This window comes from Balaenoptera acutorostrata, chromosome 8 (assembly GCF_949987535.1).
Source record: "Balaenoptera acutorostrata chromosome 8, mBalAcu1.1, whole genome shotgun sequence".
Taxonomy (NCBI): domain Eukaryota; kingdom Metazoa; phylum Chordata; class Mammalia; order Artiodactyla; family Balaenopteridae; genus Balaenoptera; species Balaenoptera acutorostrata.
The window spans coordinates 76,372,061-76,389,497 of NC_080071.1; the positions used below are offsets into that span (position 1 = coordinate 76,372,061).

General features: G+C 58.8%; 1 protein-coding gene across 14 annotated transcripts in view; it reads left to right on the plus strand.

The window, feature by feature from the left end:
* SPEG (striated muscle enriched protein kinase) overlaps window positions 1-17,437 on the plus strand; it is a 56,024-nt gene continuing 38,587 nt past the window's right edge. For 2 of the 14 annotated variants that reach the window (XM_057550844.1, XM_057550845.1), the window contains exons 1-6: window positions 1-554; window positions 9,638-9,727; window positions 9,810-10,146; window positions 13,249-14,552; window positions 16,374-16,517; window positions 16,860-17,042. In XM_057550844.1, the coding sequence (XP_057406827.1) occupies window positions 176-554; window positions 9,638-9,727; window positions 9,810-10,146; window positions 13,249-14,552; window positions 16,374-16,517; window positions 16,860-17,042 (2,437 nt within the window). In that variant the 5' untranslated portion in view covers window positions 1-175. Of the gene's footprint in view, window positions 555-6,604; window positions 7,081-8,039; window positions 8,083-9,002; window positions 9,038-9,637; window positions 9,728-9,809; window positions 10,147-13,221; window positions 14,553-16,373; window positions 16,518-16,859; window positions 17,043-17,437 lie in introns of those variants that run through there. The other 12 variants (XM_057550841.1, XR_009008972.1, XM_057550853.1 and 9 more) reach the window with 12 other exon arrangements.

A 17,437-nucleotide genomic window follows, 5' to 3' on the forward strand; every position in this document is an offset into this window, starting at 1 on the left:
CGAGGCGCAACCGCGGCCGCCCTGGTGACCTTCTGGGTAGCACAGGCCGAAGGCGGGCGGGCAGCAGGAAGGCAGGGCGCCGGTCCCCCAGGACTCATCTCCCAGGGCAACAATCCCCCGGGTGCCCCCGTGGCCGTCCGGTTCCAGCGTCCCCCCAGCCCAACTCGCAGAGACCATGCAGAAAGCCCGGGGCACGCGAGGCGAGGACGCGGGCACGAGGGCACCCCCCAGCCCCGGGGTGCCCCCGAAGAGGGCCAAAGTGGGGGCCGGCGGAGGGGCGGGGGCCGGGGCGCCCGTCTTCCTGCGGCCCCTGAAGGACGCGGCGGTGTCTGCGGGCAGCGACGTGCAGCTCCGGGTGGTGGTGAGCGGGACGCCCCAGCCCAGCCTCAGCTGGTTCCGGGATGGGCAGCTCCTGCCCGCGCCGGCCCCTGAGCCCAGCTGCCTGTGGCTGCAGAGCTGCGGGGCGCGGGATGCCGGCGTGTACAGCTGCAGGGCGCAGAACCAGCGGGGCCAGGCCTCCTGCGAGGCTGTTCTCACAGTGCTGCCGGTCGGAGGTAATGGGGAGGTGGGGGCCAAGCCTGGCAGGGAGGGGTGCCCACAGGTAGAGAAGGGTTACCTGGGCCACACCGGGGAGGTACCTGTTCATCCAGCCTTCTTCCCGCATTTCTGGCTTCTCAGCTGTGCTGACCCAGGAGTGCCCATCAAGAGGAACGTGCAGGGAAAGGGGTGTCAAGGTAGAGAGGCTCCCCACAGAAGGTCAGAGGTTAAGGGTCAGCATTTGGTAAGCAAAGCCTGAGCCCCACCCAGGCGTTTCTGGGAATTCCATAGTGGGAACCCTCCTAGTTTCCCTGTAGAGGAAGGCTTCCTGGGGAAATTGTTTTCATCGGCTCTGATAATTTAGACTGGAGACTCCTAATCAGCCTCTTACAGGTGCGTGCATGTCTGAAGGACGAGGCCAGCTCCCCTGGTCTGCTGCGATGTTGAGGGGATGGGTCAGAACTCCTCACAGGCCATTGCTAGGGCAGGTTGGTGTGGTCAGCACCAGGCCGGTTGGAGGAGGCCAGTGGGTGGACACGTACAAAAAGGGTGCAGAGCATCAGGGAGTAGAGCTAGGGCTGGGGGCTCCTAGGCATGTATGGAGGTGAGTGCTTGAAAATCCACATGCAAGCACGCTCGTGTACATGTGCATGTGCACGTACAGGCTGTGCGGGGGTCTGGTGGTACCAGCAGTTGAGGGCTTTGTGGAGTTGGTATAGAAAGTGCATGGGCCATGTCTGTCTGAAGTTCAGAGGGCATGGAAGGGGGATGCTTAGGCCGCTGTTGGGGGCCCCTGCCTGTGTGGGTGAAGGGGTGGATGATCCCCACATTCCGAGGCAGAAGGGGAAGGGTATGAGACTGGGCCTCGTGCTCAGGGTCCTACTGGGGCTGATGTGGGTGCAGGCCAGGGCGGAATCTCCTTGGGTCAGTGTTTGGGCTTCCTTTTTGACTTCCTCAGCCCCAAGCCAGTTCTTCTCTAGGCTGAAAACATAGCCTCAGCAGACTGAGTCTTAAGAAATAGAATTCTGAGGAAGTAGGCTGCAGCTGGAGGAGATGGCAAAGAGCTTGGGGTCACTGAGTCTGCCCTGGATATTTTCAAGAGGGAATTCTCACTCCAGCTGGGTAGTGTCATATAGGGTACATCCTTGGGGGCTGAGGGGGAGGCATACCATGCCACCCGGGTTACAGTGGGACTTGGGGGCTCTAGCATCCTGAAGGAACTCAGCAGCTGGAGGGAAAAGAAGGCCGCAGGGTGCAGCTGTGTCAGGAGCTGGAGCAGGGGCTCAGCCTCCCTCTGTCAGCATCTCCACTGTCTCCCTAGCCCTGCCCTGCCCACCTTCCTCTTCAATGACAGAGAGGGCCAAGGCTGGCTTCTCTTGGCTGCCTTCGCACTTGGCCAGGTAAAGGCTTTCCTTGCACCCTTCTGGGGTCAGAGGCTGGGGCCCATCCTGGCAGAGCTCTGAGCTGGGGAAGGATTGGACTCCTTGGGGGTCTTTGCTCTGATGCCCTCAGGGGCAAAGGGGACTGAAAATAGAACATAAATAAAGGCACAATAGATAGATTGATGAGAATACAACTTGGAGGAGAGAGATATTGGGCAGAGAGAGGAAGCGCTGAGAAGGAGCTTGGTGTCATAACGTTTGTTTAGAGTCAGAAAGGACCACAGAGAACCGCAGGTGCAAAGGCTGCCTTTTACAGGTGAGGACACTGTGGTCCAGAGCAGAGGGAGAGGCCATCACTAGCTAACTAGCTGAAAGACAAACAGCTAGTTATGGCCATCCCAGAACTCAGAACCCAGTCCTTTTGGCTTGGGCTCTGGGGGCATTTTACCTCTTAAGTTCTGGAGGGAGGAGAGAGAAAAGGGAGGGGGAGCTGTCCATTGTATGGATAGTAGTAGCCCAGCCCTGGCCTTTCTGAAGATGAGAGGCTCCTAACCTGTCCTTGTCCCCCAAAGTGGGGAGAGTGACATCATGCTAGAGCTCCCCAGACCCTCTGTAATCCGGGTGGCATGGTCGGTAGAACTGAGCCGTGGCTGGGCATACCTAGCCAGAGGCTGGGAGGACGGTCTCCAGGCTGCTCTGGCAGAACAGCATGTTTGAAAGGCTGGGGTGAGGAAAAGACCCTGGGTGCTGGGGGACTGGATTGGGGGCCTTTTGCCAGTCATGTTAAAACAAGAAGAGGGTTGGGCTGCAGCAAGTCACATTTGAGAACTTTTTCATGCTGGTAAAATCTTTGCCCCAAGAGCAGGTTTATAATTATGATTAATTGGTAATAATTCTTAGTAGTATTGATAATTCGTAATAATATGAATAGCTACTATGCTGCTGTGTGGTAGGCAATATGCTATTGTATCCTTTGATATATCATTTAAGTCCCAGAGCAACCCTAGGGAAACTGAGGCCCAGAGGGATTAAATGAAGCATCTTGGTTGTACTGATAGGAGGTGGCAAGGCAGGGATGGAAGCCTGGGTCTGTCCCACTGCAAAGAACCACATGCTTAACTACTATGTCCCTCCAACATGATTGGCAAGGGAGGGGCTTTGCTTTGGTGATGATGGGGGACTGACTGGGTGAGTCTGTCTTCCTCTTCTTCCTATTGCCCGCCCTCCACCAGTCCCTGCCTAGTGACAGGTCCTGGTCAAGGTCAGTTGGGCAGGCAGCTCAGCATTGCTCAGACTTACTCATGGAAAATTTCTTGGTTGGGATCAACAGCAGGAGGACTTCAGGGTTCTCGAGGAAGTCCAGCCAGGACCTGGCTACAGAGGGAAGAAGACAGTATCCTGGCTGGGATTGCTGTCTGGCTCGGCAAGACGGGGTGATGCTAAGGTTCCTGGCACTCCTGAAGCCTGAGATGTTAGCTCAGGGATAGAGGGATATTGGCATGGCTTGGGGAGGCTGGGGCCTTGAGGAGACAAGAAGGCTGCAGGCAGGAGAGTTTGGAGGATGGGAAACAGGAGGGTGGGATTTGGGGTGCAGAAATGAGGAAAGACCAGAAATAGTGAAGATGGCAGAGATGCAGGATACTTGCAGAATATGTCACATGTGTAAAGCACCCTATCTCATTTTGGTATTTAAACTTCTAAGCCCCAGGTTACTGTTATGACCATTATATGTATAAGAAAACTGGGGTTCAAAGAGGGAATTTACCCCAGGTCACATGGCTAGTGAGGTGGCAGGACCAGATCTGAAAGCTGGGTCTCTGGGTCTAGGTCCACAGTGCCTGTCCTCAGAAAGAGAAGTGTGGGAAGACTGAGGCAGGGATCTGTCATCCTGACCATCCTTCTGTCAATATCCCGAAAGCCGTCTTCTGCCTCAGTCTCCAAGATAGGCAGGCATGCTTCTCTCTCAAAACATCAGGCTACCACTTGCATGGGCTGAGGAGCCATGTGCCAATCAAGTAACCAGAGCAAGCGCCACCATTAAAGCTTGGGGCATGTGTGACCGGAGCGGGAGGCCTGCACTGAAGGATGGGGGGTAAGGAGGAGAGAGCACAGCCAAGGGAAGGCGCAAGCTGACAGTGCTCACCGTGTTTGGCAGCTGGAAGTCTCATAGCCAGGGCCTGGGAGACCCTGGTGCCAATCAGAAGGACCAAAGGTCAACAGATGGTAGTGAACCATGCAGGGGACTTGAAGGCATGGAGAGGAGAGATTAGAGAGAAGGAGAGAAGGCCAGTTAGCAAGGGAAAGGTGGGGAATACACCAGGAACTGCATGCGGGTAGATTGTGCAGTATCATCGTTTTCACCTACAATGTGGAATGTCTGGATGAAAAGCCAGGAGGAAACTAGTATGGAGTTGGGAATGGGTATTTAGAGTGGCCCCCTTCATTCATGCCAAGCCCTAATTAGGGAGAGGAGGAGGGGCCAGAGAGGGAGCAGTGAGGAGCCCTGGGAGGGAAGAAAGGGAAGAACAGAGAGCCCATGAAGTCAGCCAAAGCCCGTGCAGGAGAACTTTCCTGAAGCTAAGGCAGGCCCTCCCAGGAAGATCCTGAGTGGAAAGCAAGATTGTCACTTCTCCAGTTTCTGGAAAAGGGTCTGCGTCAGAACAGAGAAGGAAGGCTGGAGAATGAGCTGCTCCGGGAAGATTTACAGTCCCCATCCCCCCATCCCCATCCTCTCCACCAGCAGCTCTGTCGCTCCTTCCCATGTGTATTGAGTGCCCACCGTGTGCCAGTCACTGTGCTAGGTGCTTGAGATTTATAAGTGGGGGAGGGGGAAGACCAAAATTCTTGTCCTCCTAGAGATGACATTCTAGGGAGGGGACACAGCTTATATGCAATAAACATAATAAATATGTGAAAATGATATAGTATGTCAGAAATACAGAGCAGGGTAAGCAGGAGGAAGGAAGGGAGAAGACTGAAGCAAGGCAGGAGAGAGAGGGGAGTGGGGGTCTGGCTCAGAGGAGGGTCTGTGTGAGAGATGAGGCACGGCATGATGACGGGTTTTCTCTGGTTAAGGAGAAATGCTGGCGGGACAGAAGTTGGAAGTCTGGTTTGGGGAAATGGCGGGGGAGCCCAGCTGCCCAGCCTTGGAGGGAAATGGGACATTCTGGGGCCAGCTGGGGCCCTGAGAGCATGCCCCAGGCTGGCCTATATGGGTGAGCAGTGCAGGCCCAGAGCAGGAACCCAGAATCTCATGGGCCTCTCCTTGGCCCAGCTGTCCCGTCACTCAGGCCTGCTGCCCATTGGTTATTTTTGCTACGGAATGTGCCAGCCCCTCGGATTCTCCTGGGCAACAGGGGCTCAAGTTACCCCCTCTCCTCAGTCAGCTCTCCCATCTGTGAGTGGGTATGTTTGGGGGTGGGCAGGGAAAGCGCCTGTGTGAGTCCAGGGTCCTCTGGTTGGAACTGATGTGGACATGCACATGTACCCTCTCATTGCATGTCCTGTGCGTGTGTCTGTAGGCGCAACCTCTGCTTCTGGGGGTCTGGGAAACAGGACCACCTGTAGGCACTGAGATTGTACAAGACATGACCTAAAACTTTAAAGGGCCACAAACTCAAATAACTTCAGGAGCCAAGTAGAAACTGAAAAGGAGCGAGCTGCTGTTGTCAGCAGCTGAATTTGAGCGTGTTTGCCACGCAAAATATTGGGCAGGCTGAACAAAACTCATCAGTTGGCTCTGTATTTATTTTGGACCCATGCTTTAAAGAAAAAAAGTTAGGCGTCCCACTGACCAATCAGCACATGAGGCTTTATGGTACAGTGGTCAGTAACTCAGTCACAGTGCCTGGGTTAGAATCCTGGTCTCCCAATTACCAGCTCTGTGACCTTGGGCAAGTAACTTCTCTGTGCCTCCGTGCACAGATTAAATGAGTTTATTTATATCAAGTGCCTAGGACATTGCTCGGTACATACTAAGCATGCTGTCAGCATTAATGATAATGACTTAGTAGTCACATCTCAGAAACCAGATTGGCACTACTTGTGCAGGCTGGGGTGGGAATTTGGATCTGGGGACACGTGGAGGCACAGAACCTGTGTGGCTTTGGCTAAGTGATAGGACTTCTCTGAGCCTTAGTCACTTATCAATTAAATGGAGTCAGTTACATGTTCATAAGGGTTGCAAGCTCACCGTGTTGTTGTCAATAAGGTAACGTTTATAAAGTGCCTGGCATTCAATAAATGCTTAAGAAACTTAGTTATAATGATTATTGGGGCGGGTAGTTTTGTGTAGGCAAAATATGCATGGTACCAAATGAGAGGAGGACAAAGAAAATTTGGTGAGTGTGCTCACCTGTGAATGAGAAGGTGGGTTATATGTGTGAATAACAGGAGCATCTCTGGGCACCTTAGCTCGTGTGTGTGTATGTGTGTGTGTGTGTGCGCGCGCGCGTGCGCCAAGATGCACAAAGTACCTATCATCACTGAACTCGAGGGCTCTCTCTGGCTTTCCTAAGCAGCCTGGGGGGATTCGCATTCTGGGTATATGTCACTACGAGGATCCTTGCCCTGTGTATGATCTGAGCGCCCCCGCCCGGCGCCACTGCCCTGCGGCGTGTTGGGTACTGCCTAGCAAGGCGGACGCGTGCGCATGTTTGTGGAGTGAGCCAGTGGGGATGCGGCTGACCTTCCGGAGCAGCCCCGCTGGAGGCGGGTGGGGGTGGCGTGGACGCCGCGTTGGGCGGCCAATGAGAGAGTGGCCCGAACTCTCCTAGGGGCCACTGCACCCCTTTCTGTGCCTCAGTTTCCCCAAGTGCCGATGCGGGGCGAGGGGGCCGCGAGGAAGGTGATCGTCGCCCCAGGGGACGCAGGGGAGCAGGCGAGGGAAGGGGCGTCCGGTGGGGGGGGTGCGGGCTGGCGGGGGAAGGGCCGGCTCCGGCCGCCGCCGCCGCCGCCGCCGCCGCTGCCGCCTTCCCCCCGCCTGGGCTCCCGCGGCCCCGAGGCTCCTTCCGCCACCGGCGCCGGCCCCCGCCCGCTCCCCGCCTCGCCCCCGGCCCCGCCTCCGACTCCGCCCCGCCCCCGCCCGTCCCCTCCTCGCCCGGCCGCCGGCCCGGCCCCCTCCCCCGCCATGAAGAAGCTGTGGGTGAAGAAGCGTTTCCAGGTGAGGGCTCTGGGGGCGGGCGGCGCAGGGAGGGGGCAGGAAGGGCTGGGCGCCCCGGAGGGAGGGCGGGTCGCCGCGGCCGGGCCCGGGGAGGGGGCGCTGGAGCCGCGCCTGCCCAACCCCGGTCCCCGAGGCCGCGGGCCGGGCGCGCTCCGGGGGGCTCCCCAGCCTGCGTCAGGCCCCTCCCCTCGCCCAAGCGCAGACCCCTCCAGCGCCCGCGATCCCCGCGACCACCGGGGAGGCCCCCGCAGCAGCCCTCGGCGTGGAGCGCCCACGGGCTTCTGTGCCACCTCTCGTCTCTGTCCAACCCCTGGCCCCCGCCTGGCTCTCCCCAGCCCCCCACTCCGGAGCCTTCCATCTTCCGGTGCTCCTGAAAGCACCGCGCAGGGATCTGCGCTGAGATCAGTGCATTCCCCAAGCCCTGCCCCGTCCTCCGCGGACCCGGGCCTCCTTCCTGCTTTCGTGAGGCTCCGGCCCTTTGGGGGATCTTGCCCTCTGCCCTTTCATCACCCTCCCTGCCCTCTTGACACCTATCCCAGGTGTCTGTCCTTCCCCCAGCAGGAATCTGTGTCCTGGTCCCTCCATCTCCCAATCATCCAAGCATGTCCTCCGCCCCCCCCACCCCCAGTCTCTTCCTTCACATCAGTCAGCCTCTGTCTCTGGGGGGTGTCGCTCAGGTCCCCAGTCCTCTTTCCAGCCTGTGGCCCTTAGTCCTCTCTCCTTCCTCCCCGCTTCTCCCCAGAGGCATGCTGGAGCTCCAGCTGGGAGGGCTGACAGGCAAGGAAGAGTGGAGACATTCCCTACAGGGGAAGCTAGCTGCCCGGGGTCTCTTCCACTTTCCCCACCCACATTGGCCCCTGGAATGACTTTCTGTTTGATATAGAGGTTTGGACGAGAGGTATAGGGAGGTCAGGAGCAAGCCTTCCCCTCAACAACTCATTCTGGCTTTTCTCTTTCAGAAAACCGGCCACTCCCGCCGGGCCTTTGGCCGACTCACCCATGGTGCGTGGACCATGAGCTGCCTGCTGTAACCCATGAGCACTCCTCCTCTTGGGTCATGTCCCTTCATGAGGCACCCAGACCTTGAAGATGGCCCATGAGATGCGGGACCCCCCACATGCCCACACTCACCAATCCACCCAAGAAGGCCCCTTGCAGCTGAGAGAGGACCTAGCAATGGGGGTGAGGGGTTAGCTGGTACACCCCATCATGGGCCTGGGCTTACTGTTCTCAAAATGTGGGCCCTGTAGGGATGAGTTCAGTGCCATGCTTCTATAACCAGTACACGGCTCCTGCTTGTCATGGCACCCGGGGAGAAACTGAGGCACAGAACCTGATAGAATTTGGGGAAGTTAAAAAATGTGCCCAGGAAACTTTGCTCCTAGCCTGACCACATTTCTGAGGACCATTCAGCAGTAGAAGAGAGGGATCGGGAAGAGGGTGCCTGTCACATCATGATGCAGAACAGATGGGGAGGTTCGTTTTAAAGGAGAGGTCACAAGGCAGATGCACAATGCAGATATTGTAATAGAGGGTGGGCCTGACCCCTAATGGGGGGCCTGGGTCTGTGGCTGGGCCGAGCACAAGTAGGTGTGTGTATGTGTGTACATGTGTGTGTGTGGCCAGTGGGAGCACCAGTGAAAGTGCCAAGGATGCCAAATCGCTTGGGTAGTTAGTTGAAGAATCTGCCAAAGCACATGGGCTCCCCAGTGCGGGGCCCCGTGGAGCCTGCAGGCAGTCAGTGAATGAGAGATGCTTTGCCCATCCCAGGTGTCTCCCTCCCCCCACTCCCATCCCAACAGGGCATCTCTGGGCACTGGGTAGCCTCATGGCCCCTCTGTCCTGCCTGCCCACCGTGCCCTACCCCACAAACCCTCTGATAACAGTCTGTCCATGTCTCTCTCCTGCTGCTCCTATGGAAGCGAAGTTTTCCGCTCCTGCAGAAAGCAAAGTTACGGTAGGAAACTGGCTCCTGCCCTAGCCCTCCACTTCCCCACTTCCCTGCCCGACCCCGGCCTCTCCTCGCCCTGCCTCAGCTGCACCCTGATGTGTTCCGGCTGGTTTGGGGTGGAGGACAGGCTGGCCCTGCGGTTGGTCGAGTGCCCTGACAGTACGACTCTGAGGTGACTCCCCTTTGTTCCTGGGGTGCCAGAACCCAGAACTTAGAGCCTTGGAACCTAGGACCTTATTATTTGGGGGGCTGCACAGGAACTTAAGTTATCACTGACAGGGGAGGAGGGAGAGGGGCTGCAGCCCTGCAGTCCATTAAGTGGCCGGGAGGGGGGACTGTAGGTAGCTTTGAGGGCACCACCAAGGAGGCAAGGGTGAGGAGCCAGGGGCCCAGAGATGGAGCCAGGGGACTGGCATGGGAGGGGTTACCCTGCGCCTCTCAGGATGGGCAGCAGGATGTGGGGAGAAAAGGGGGGGAGGAGATAGATGCTGGAAGCCCTGCCGGTGGCGATACGGAGCCTCCTGTGGAGGAGGCAGGAGGTGACAGAGGGAAGAGTTGGAGTCGGAGGGAGGGGAGCCCTGCCCACACAGACCCCTTCTGCTCCAGACTCGGAGACGGGCGAGGATGACATCAGCGACGTGCAGGGCACCCAGCGCCTGGAGCTTCGGGATGACGGGGCCTTCAGCACCCCAACGGGTGAGCTCTCTGGGGCGCTCACAGAGCCGGCAGGCGGCCTTCCCACAAGAGGTGCCTCGCTTCACTGTGCTCCTTTCTCTAGGGGGCTCTGACACCCTGGTGGGCACCTCCCTGGACACACCCCCGACCTCCGTGACAGGCACCTCAGAGGAGCAAGTGAGCTGGTGGGGCAGCGGGCAGACGGTCCTGGAACAGGAAGCGGGCAGCAGGGGTGGCACCCGCCGCCACCTGGGCAGCCCAAGGCAAGCACAGGCAACCGGGGCCGGGCCACGGCACCTGGGGGTGGAGCCGCTGGTACGGGCGTCTCGAGCTAATCTGGTGGGCGCAAGCTGGGGGTCAGAGGATAGCCTTTCGGTGGCCAGTGACCTGTACGGCAGCGCATTCAGCCTGTACAGAGGACGGGCGCTCTCGATCCACGTGTAAGTAATGGCCTCACCTGGGCCCGCACTGTCCCACCTTACCATGCCGTCCTGCACTGCCCCTCACTGCTCATCAGCCTCCACCCCCCCATCCCCTGCACCATCCATCCCTCTGTGCACTTCTCCACCCCCCGCCCCCCCACTGCTTCCACTCCTGGCCCCCGCTACCCACTCTGTCTTCCCACACGGCTCCATCCTCCTCCTGTGCCGTCACCACCCACATCCTCCTGCTGCCACCTGTCCTGGCCCCCTGTGCCATCTCCATGGTCTCGTGGACCCCTCTCTCCCTTCCTCGTCTCCTCCAAAATCTCCACTCTCCCGGGGGCCCTCTCCAGCCTCACCCATTCAGGCTCCAGTTGTCCCCAGGATCCCACCCCCCACCAGGGGCCCCCTCCGTGCCTGCTGTCTCAGCAGCTGCTGCCTTTTCATCTCTCTGCACATTCCTGTTCCCATGTGGGCCTTTTTCTGGGAGGAACTGAACCTTTCCGCACGGCAGCTCCCGGGAGAGCAGGAGGGAGCAAGAGCACAGCCAGGAGACAGAAGCGAGCGAGGTGGTCAGGGGGTAGTTGGGGCCAGGGGCCTGGGAAAGCAGGGGGATGTGAGGTGGGTGGAAGGCAGGGGGCTGGGGCAGGGAGGAATGGTGATGGGGGGGCCTAGGGTGGAGGCAGAGGACTGGAGTGATGGAGGTGGAGGCATGTGAGGATCTTGCGGGAGACGCCCAAGGGTGGGGTTGAAGGTTGTCCTGGTAGGCGGTGGTGAGGAGCAGAGGTGTTGGAGGGAGGCATTGGAGCCATTTTTGGAGATTGGAGGCTGGCAGATACAGGAGGGAGTGCTATGGTAGAAGAGGGGAGTGGCTGATGAGAGAGGTATTAGGGGGCATTTGGGGAGCTGACGGGGGGCCTGATTCGTGCTGGGTATGGGTGTGTGGGGGAGGTACCATCATGGAGGAGAAAGAAAGGGCCTGGTGGGGGGAGGCCTTTGTGAGAGTGGCTGAGGTTGCTAGCGGTAGGCAGGGGAGAGGTCCCGGGCAGGCGCAGGGGAGGCGCCCTTGCTTTATCTGGTTGGCGCTAGCCAGGCACTCCCGTGCCCTGGACTTGCCTTTTCCTTCCCTGCCTTTCTTTGCCAGGCCCCAGCCTGAGCCTGGAGTTGCTATGGCAACTTCGGAGGAACCCATTTCCTTAGTGATATCTGTGGTACAGAGGCTGGCCTAGAGCTCGACACTGCCGGCAAGAGGCCTCCTCTGCTGTCCCCAGTTTCTCTCCATGCCTCACCCAGTTCCCAGAGGCCATTCCTCAGGGACTTTGTTGTCCCTCACCCAGAGTAGACTCTGCCTCCCTGTAGATGGCTGGCTGAGGTTCTGCTCCCTAGGGCACTCTGGATTGCATCCCCGCCCCCCACCAGAGGTGAGGTCTGCAGTGTAGGTGGCTGACCCAGGTAGTTTAAAACATCCTGACACTCGGGCATCCCTAGAACTTCTGCTCTTGGCCAGTACCGTACTATTTCTCCTCCCTTCTGTGCCCCCAAAATCCCATTTTGCAGGGAACAAGGGCTCAGAAGCCAGACTACGTGGGTTTCAACCTAGCACCAACCATTTACTAGCTGTGTCACCTTAGTAAGGCACTTCACCTCTTTAAGCCTCAGTTTCTTCATCTGTAAATGGAGATAATAACAGCCCTATCGAAAAGGACTGTTGTGAGGATTAAATGACTCAATGCATTTTAAGCATTCAGTACATGCCTGACACATGATAAGTACTCAGTGAGCCACTTGATAAGTTTTTTTTTTTTTTTTTATAAATTTATTTATTTATTTTTGGCTGCGTTGGGTCTTCGTTGCTGCGCGCGGGCTTTCTCTAGTTGGCGGTGAGTGGGGGCTAGTCTTCGTTGCGGTGCGCAGGCTTCTCATTGTGGTGACTTCTCTGGTTGTGGAGCACGGGCTCTAGGTGCGCAGGCTTCAGTAGTTGTGACTCGCAGGCTTTAGAGCACAGGCTCAGGAGTTGTGGCGCACAGGCTTAGTTGCTCCACGGCATGTGAGATCTTCCCGGACCAGGGCTCGAACCCGTGACCCCTGCATTGGCAGGTGGATTCTTAACCACTGCGCCACCAGGGAAGTCCCCATAAGTTTTTATTAAGCTGTCTCTTATGTGTTAGGTATGACGCTAATATCTCAGATTCCTTTTCTTGCTAATTTCTATACTTGAGTCCAGATGGGGGAAACTGAAGCCCACCTCTTGGGCATCAAAGCTCTGAAGGTGAGAGGGGCACTCTGGGCTGACCAGCTCCTTCCCTCCTCCTCTCCTCCCACACCCACTGTTCAGGGCCATGCAGTAGTTATTCAGGAGCTGAGTTATTTCGGAGCATACCCCTCTGGCGAGTTTCTGTGTTTCTTAGGGGGGTTTTCAAGGACTCAAGGTAACTTTCCCAGGGACAGGACAAAGTCAAAGCCCTGTACTGGGGGCAGATTTTTCAAAGGGAACAGGAACCTGGGTTTCCCACTCCAGGGACCCCAACTGCCTGCCACCTGCTGTTAGCACTGCTGAGGGGCGCAGGTCTGAGGAGGTGCTAGGCAATCTCAGGGATAAGGGCATTGCTCCTGGAAAGCTTATGCCTGTTCTTCCAGGGGCACGGTGAAGGGGGTATGTCCTGCTGAGGATGGGCAGGGCTGTGGGGGCCAGCTGGGGGCAGGAATGAGTGGGAGGCTGCATTCCTGAGAGGGCCCCTCCCCATCCAGCCCTCCTGCCTTCCCTCACCACTTCGTCCTTCGGGTGCTAAGCCTCATTCTTTTCTCTCCCACCACTCAGTTCTGTTTCTGCTGTTTCCCAGCTTCTGGGGCTGGGGGGAGGGGGCTGGCCAGAGCCCCTGGGACTGAGTCTGTACCTGGACCCAGCCACCAGCCCAATCTTCCGGTGCCAGAGCTGCCAGCCTCTCCCCAGCACCTGCTCTGGCTGTGCCTTCCTCTTGGGGGCGGCGGGAGGAGGAGGGGCTGGCCCATGTCACCCCCAAGCCTTCCCAGCATGCCCACCGCCCGATTCCTGTCACGACCTGAAGGTCTAGGAGGGGAGGCCCCCTGAATCTTCTGCCCCTCTTCGTCTTGGTCCTGCAGCAGTCTCCCTCAGAGCGGATTGCACAGGGAGGAGCCTGACCTTCAGCCTCAGCCGGCCAGTGAAGCCCCACGTCGCCCGGCCCTCCCGCCTCCCTCCAAATCCGCCCTGCTGCGCCCACCGTCCCCTCGGGTGGGTAAGCGGCCCCCACCGGGACCCGGCGCCCAGCCCCCAGCCCCCCCCACACCGCCCCACCGGCGCACCCGGGAGCCGGTGCCGCCCGAGGACGCCACCGCCGAAGAGAAGCGAGGGAAAAAGTCCAAGTCTTCGGGGCCCTCGCTAGCGGGCACGGCGGAGTCCCGGCCCCAGACGCCCCTGAGCGAGGCCTCGGGCCGCCAGTCGGCGCTGGGCCGCTCTCCGAGGCTGGTGCGCGCCGGCTCCCGCATCCTGGACAAGCTGCAGTTCTTCGAGGAGCGCCGGCGCAGCCTGGAGCGCAGCGACTCACCGCCGGCGCCCCTGCGGCCCTGGGTGCCCCTGCGCAAGGCCCGCTCGCTAGAGCAGCCCAAGTCCGAGGGCGCCGGGCCGTGGGGCACGCCCGGGGCTTCGCAGGAGGAGCTGCGAGGGCCGGCGGGCAGCGTGGCCGAGCAGCGACGCCTGTTCCGGCAGAAAGCGGCCTCCCTGGACGAGCGCACGCGGCAGCGCAGCCAGGCCTCTGACCTCGAGCTGCGCTTCGCCCAGGAGCTGGGCCGCATCCGCCGCTCCGCGTCGCGGGAGGAGCTGGTGCGCTCGCACAAGTCCCTGCGGGCCACGTTGCAGCGCGCGCCGTCCCCTCGAGAGCCCGGCGAGCCCCCGCTCTTCTCCCAGCCCTCCACCCCCAAGACCCCGCGGGCCTTGAGCCCCGCCGCCGCCGCCCAGCTGCCCCCTCCCAGTGTCGCGGGGAAGCCGGGGGATGAGCCAGGGAGGCCCCGGAGCCGCGGGCCAGCGGGCAGGACGGAGCCGGGGGAAGGCCCGCAGCAGGAGGTTAGGCGCCGGGACCAGTTCCCGCTGACCCGGGGCAGAGCCATCCAGGAGTGCCGGAGCCCCGTGCCGTCCCCGGCCGCCGATCTCCCAGAGACCAGGACGAAAGCGCCCCCGGGTCGGAAGCGGGAGCCCCCGCCACAGGCCGTGCGCTTCCTGCCCTGGGCCACGCCGGGCCAGGAGGGCGCTGCTGTGCCCCAGACCTTGGAGAAGAACAGGGCGGGGCCTGAGGCCGAGAAGAGGCTGCGCAGAGGGCCGGAGGAGGACGGCCCTTGGGGGGCCTGGGACCGCCGAGGGGCCCGCAGCCAGGGCAGAGGTCGCCGGGCCCGGCCCACCTCGCCTGACCTCGGTAAGGCCTCGGGGAGGGTAGAAGAGGTGCTGAGACCTGGGTGGGAGCGTGTCTGGGAAGAACGAGGCTGCTAGGCAGCTGCAAGGGTGCGGTTCCCCAGGGAAGGCATGCACCCAGGTTCGAGTTTGAGTGAAGGATTGTGAAGGCCCCTTGTGTATAACCTGCCCGCTGGTGACGCAGAGTGTGAGAGTGTTTTGATGGAGGCTGGGCGGAGCCGAGGTGTGAGCAGAGACCTGGTGCCCAATGTTTGCTATAGGCCCCCTGAGTCCAGTGGCCTGCTGGCCCCAACGGTGAACCTAATGGTAGGGGGAGGTACTGTGGGAACCTAAGGAGCCCCTCCACCCCCCACCCCTCTGTGGGGGAAGAGACAGAAGCCCGTCTCAATAAATAATTGGTCATGTCCCTATTACAGGTGAGCTTTGGGCCAGCCAGTTCTCAATATTTACCTTCCCATCCCGGCAGCATCTCCTGACCCATCATAGCTACTAAGATCTGACCCAGCCTCCCTTCTAGCCTCCTCTCTCCCATCTTTGAGTCCCTGCATGGCTGAGCTGACTGTGTGTTGTCTCTCAGTCTTCCCGTGGGTGGTGGCCAATAGCCAGAATGCCCTTGCTGCCCCTAACTCTGCCTAACTGAACATCGACTTGGGGCCACTCCTGGAGCGTGACAGAGGAAGCCGTCCTTGACTCGCTCCCACCTCAGCTGCTTTCTCAGGCCAGATACCTCTACCTCCTGCTCCTAGGACGCCCTGTCAGTATCTCTTTCAGTGCCTATACCACCCCTGGTTTTTTTTTTAATCACGTTATTTTTCATTTTAGTATTACTGTCTCAAAATCTTTAGAGATGATTAGGCATCTGTTCATGATCCTGCTAGCCACATTGTTGCATATCCACAGCCATGTCCCAGTCATTGTGTTAACTGGGTACTTAGGGATGTTACTTTATTTTAATCTGTATGTCAGCTCTGCAAGATGTTGGGTGTTATTTATCAGCTCCATCTTACAGATAAAACTGAGGCACAGAGGTTATCTAATTTGCCCAAGGTTATGTAGCTAGAAAACAGCGTAATTGGAATCCTCACTGTTCTTTTGGCTACATACGCTGTGCTTTATCTAGCTTATAGAATGTCAGAATTAGAAAATACCCAAAGAGTGCCACAACAGTGGAGTTTTATGATCTCTTTGTGTGTACAAGCTTCCTGTAAGCAGGGACTGCATCTTATTTCCTGTTGTGTCCCTGGTACCTGTACAGAGTAAGCAGTAAGTGCAGTATTACTGTTTGATGAATGAACACAATCTAAGCTGATCTTCATGAGTCCTCTCAGATGGCTACCGGAAGCACCTGCCACTCCCTCTTTTGAATCCAGTGGCATCACTAGTTTGATAGTTCACCACGTGTTGCCCTGTGACACTGTCATTGCCCAAGTCTTGGTTTGCTGTTGGCTTGTCTGCTGTCTGTTTGGAAGCTTGTGAAGTCTTGTGCCCCTGAGAGCACCTTACACAGGGCCTGATCTACCAACCCTGATGACTGATTTGTGTAAAGACATACACAGCACAGTCCCTGTCTTCCTCCAGAAACCAGCACTCTTACTGTGGCTGAAATTGAGCAGCCAAACCATTGTAGAGTCCAGGCCGCCCTGTCCTGTTTAAGAACTCCCTTCTGTCTTCCTTTCTTTCCTGTCTCAGGACATTCAGGAGAGAGGCCCTTTGCTCCCTAACCCTTGCCTTCTAGAAGCCCCTCTCTCTGGGTTTGCCCCCTCTCCCCCTGAGTCATCCCCACAGGGACCGTGTCCCCTTACCCTGTCACCCATGTCTCCGGCAGAGTCTTCGGATGACTCCTATGTGTCTGCTGGAGAGGAGCCCCTGGAGGCTCCAGCCTTTGAGATCCCCCTGCAGAATGCGGTGGTGGCCCCGGGGGCGGATGTGCTGCTCAAATGTATTGTCACCGCCAACCCCCCACCCCAAGGTGAGCTCTAGGCCTGGGGCCAGGCTAAGATTGAGAGAGGGAGGGGAGATCCCCCTCCCTGCCCCCCACCCCAGTCCTCAGAGGGCGGGGTAGGGTGGGTGAAGGGGGGAGAGCATCTGCTCCATGGGGCTGGCTGGACTTCTCTGTGTGTGTGTGTTAGGGGAGCTTTTCCAGAATCCCTTGAGAGAGGGGAGGGCAGGCCTGGGCTTCTGTGACTGAGGGGCATTCCTCGGGTTTCCCTAGGGTGGGAGAGGAGTGCCGTGGGCTCTGTGTGGGGTGGGGCGAGCCCCCGTGGGCCCCTTTGGGCAACGGCAACCTGGTTATCCCGCTGCTTCCACACAGTGTCCTGGCAGAAGGATGGGTCCTCGCTGCGCAGTGATGGCCGCCTTCTCATTCGGGCCGAAGGCGAGCGGCACACCCTGCTGCTCCGCGAGGCCCGGGCAGCCGACTCAGGGAGCTATGCAGCTACTGCCACCAACGAGCTGGGCCAGGCCAGCTGTGCTGCTGCGTTGGCCGTGAGACCTGGTAGGGAGCCCGCGGGCCCTGGGGCCGGGTGGGGTGAGCAGTGACCCTTCCCATTCCTAGCCTGGAGCTTGGGTTCTCAACCAGTGTGCAGTCTGTTCTCGTGTGTTGGCTGCTCTGGTGGAAGCATTTTAAATGGCCCTGGCCTCAGGGCAGGGGCCAAATTCCCAAGGCACACGCCAGATGGGCCAACTCATGAAGTCATTGAAATTTGTCTTTAGCATCATCTAAATGCCATCCTCCCATGGCATTTCCCTGATCAGGGTCCTGTGGAGAAAGCAAATTATTCTTGAGTCTCAGAGAAAAAGAATCTCCCAGCTCAAAGGGCTTAAAAGCCATCAGGAGTCTTCTGAGGCCATTTCCTGTCTAGAACGGCCACCCTCCCCACCCCCGCAGTA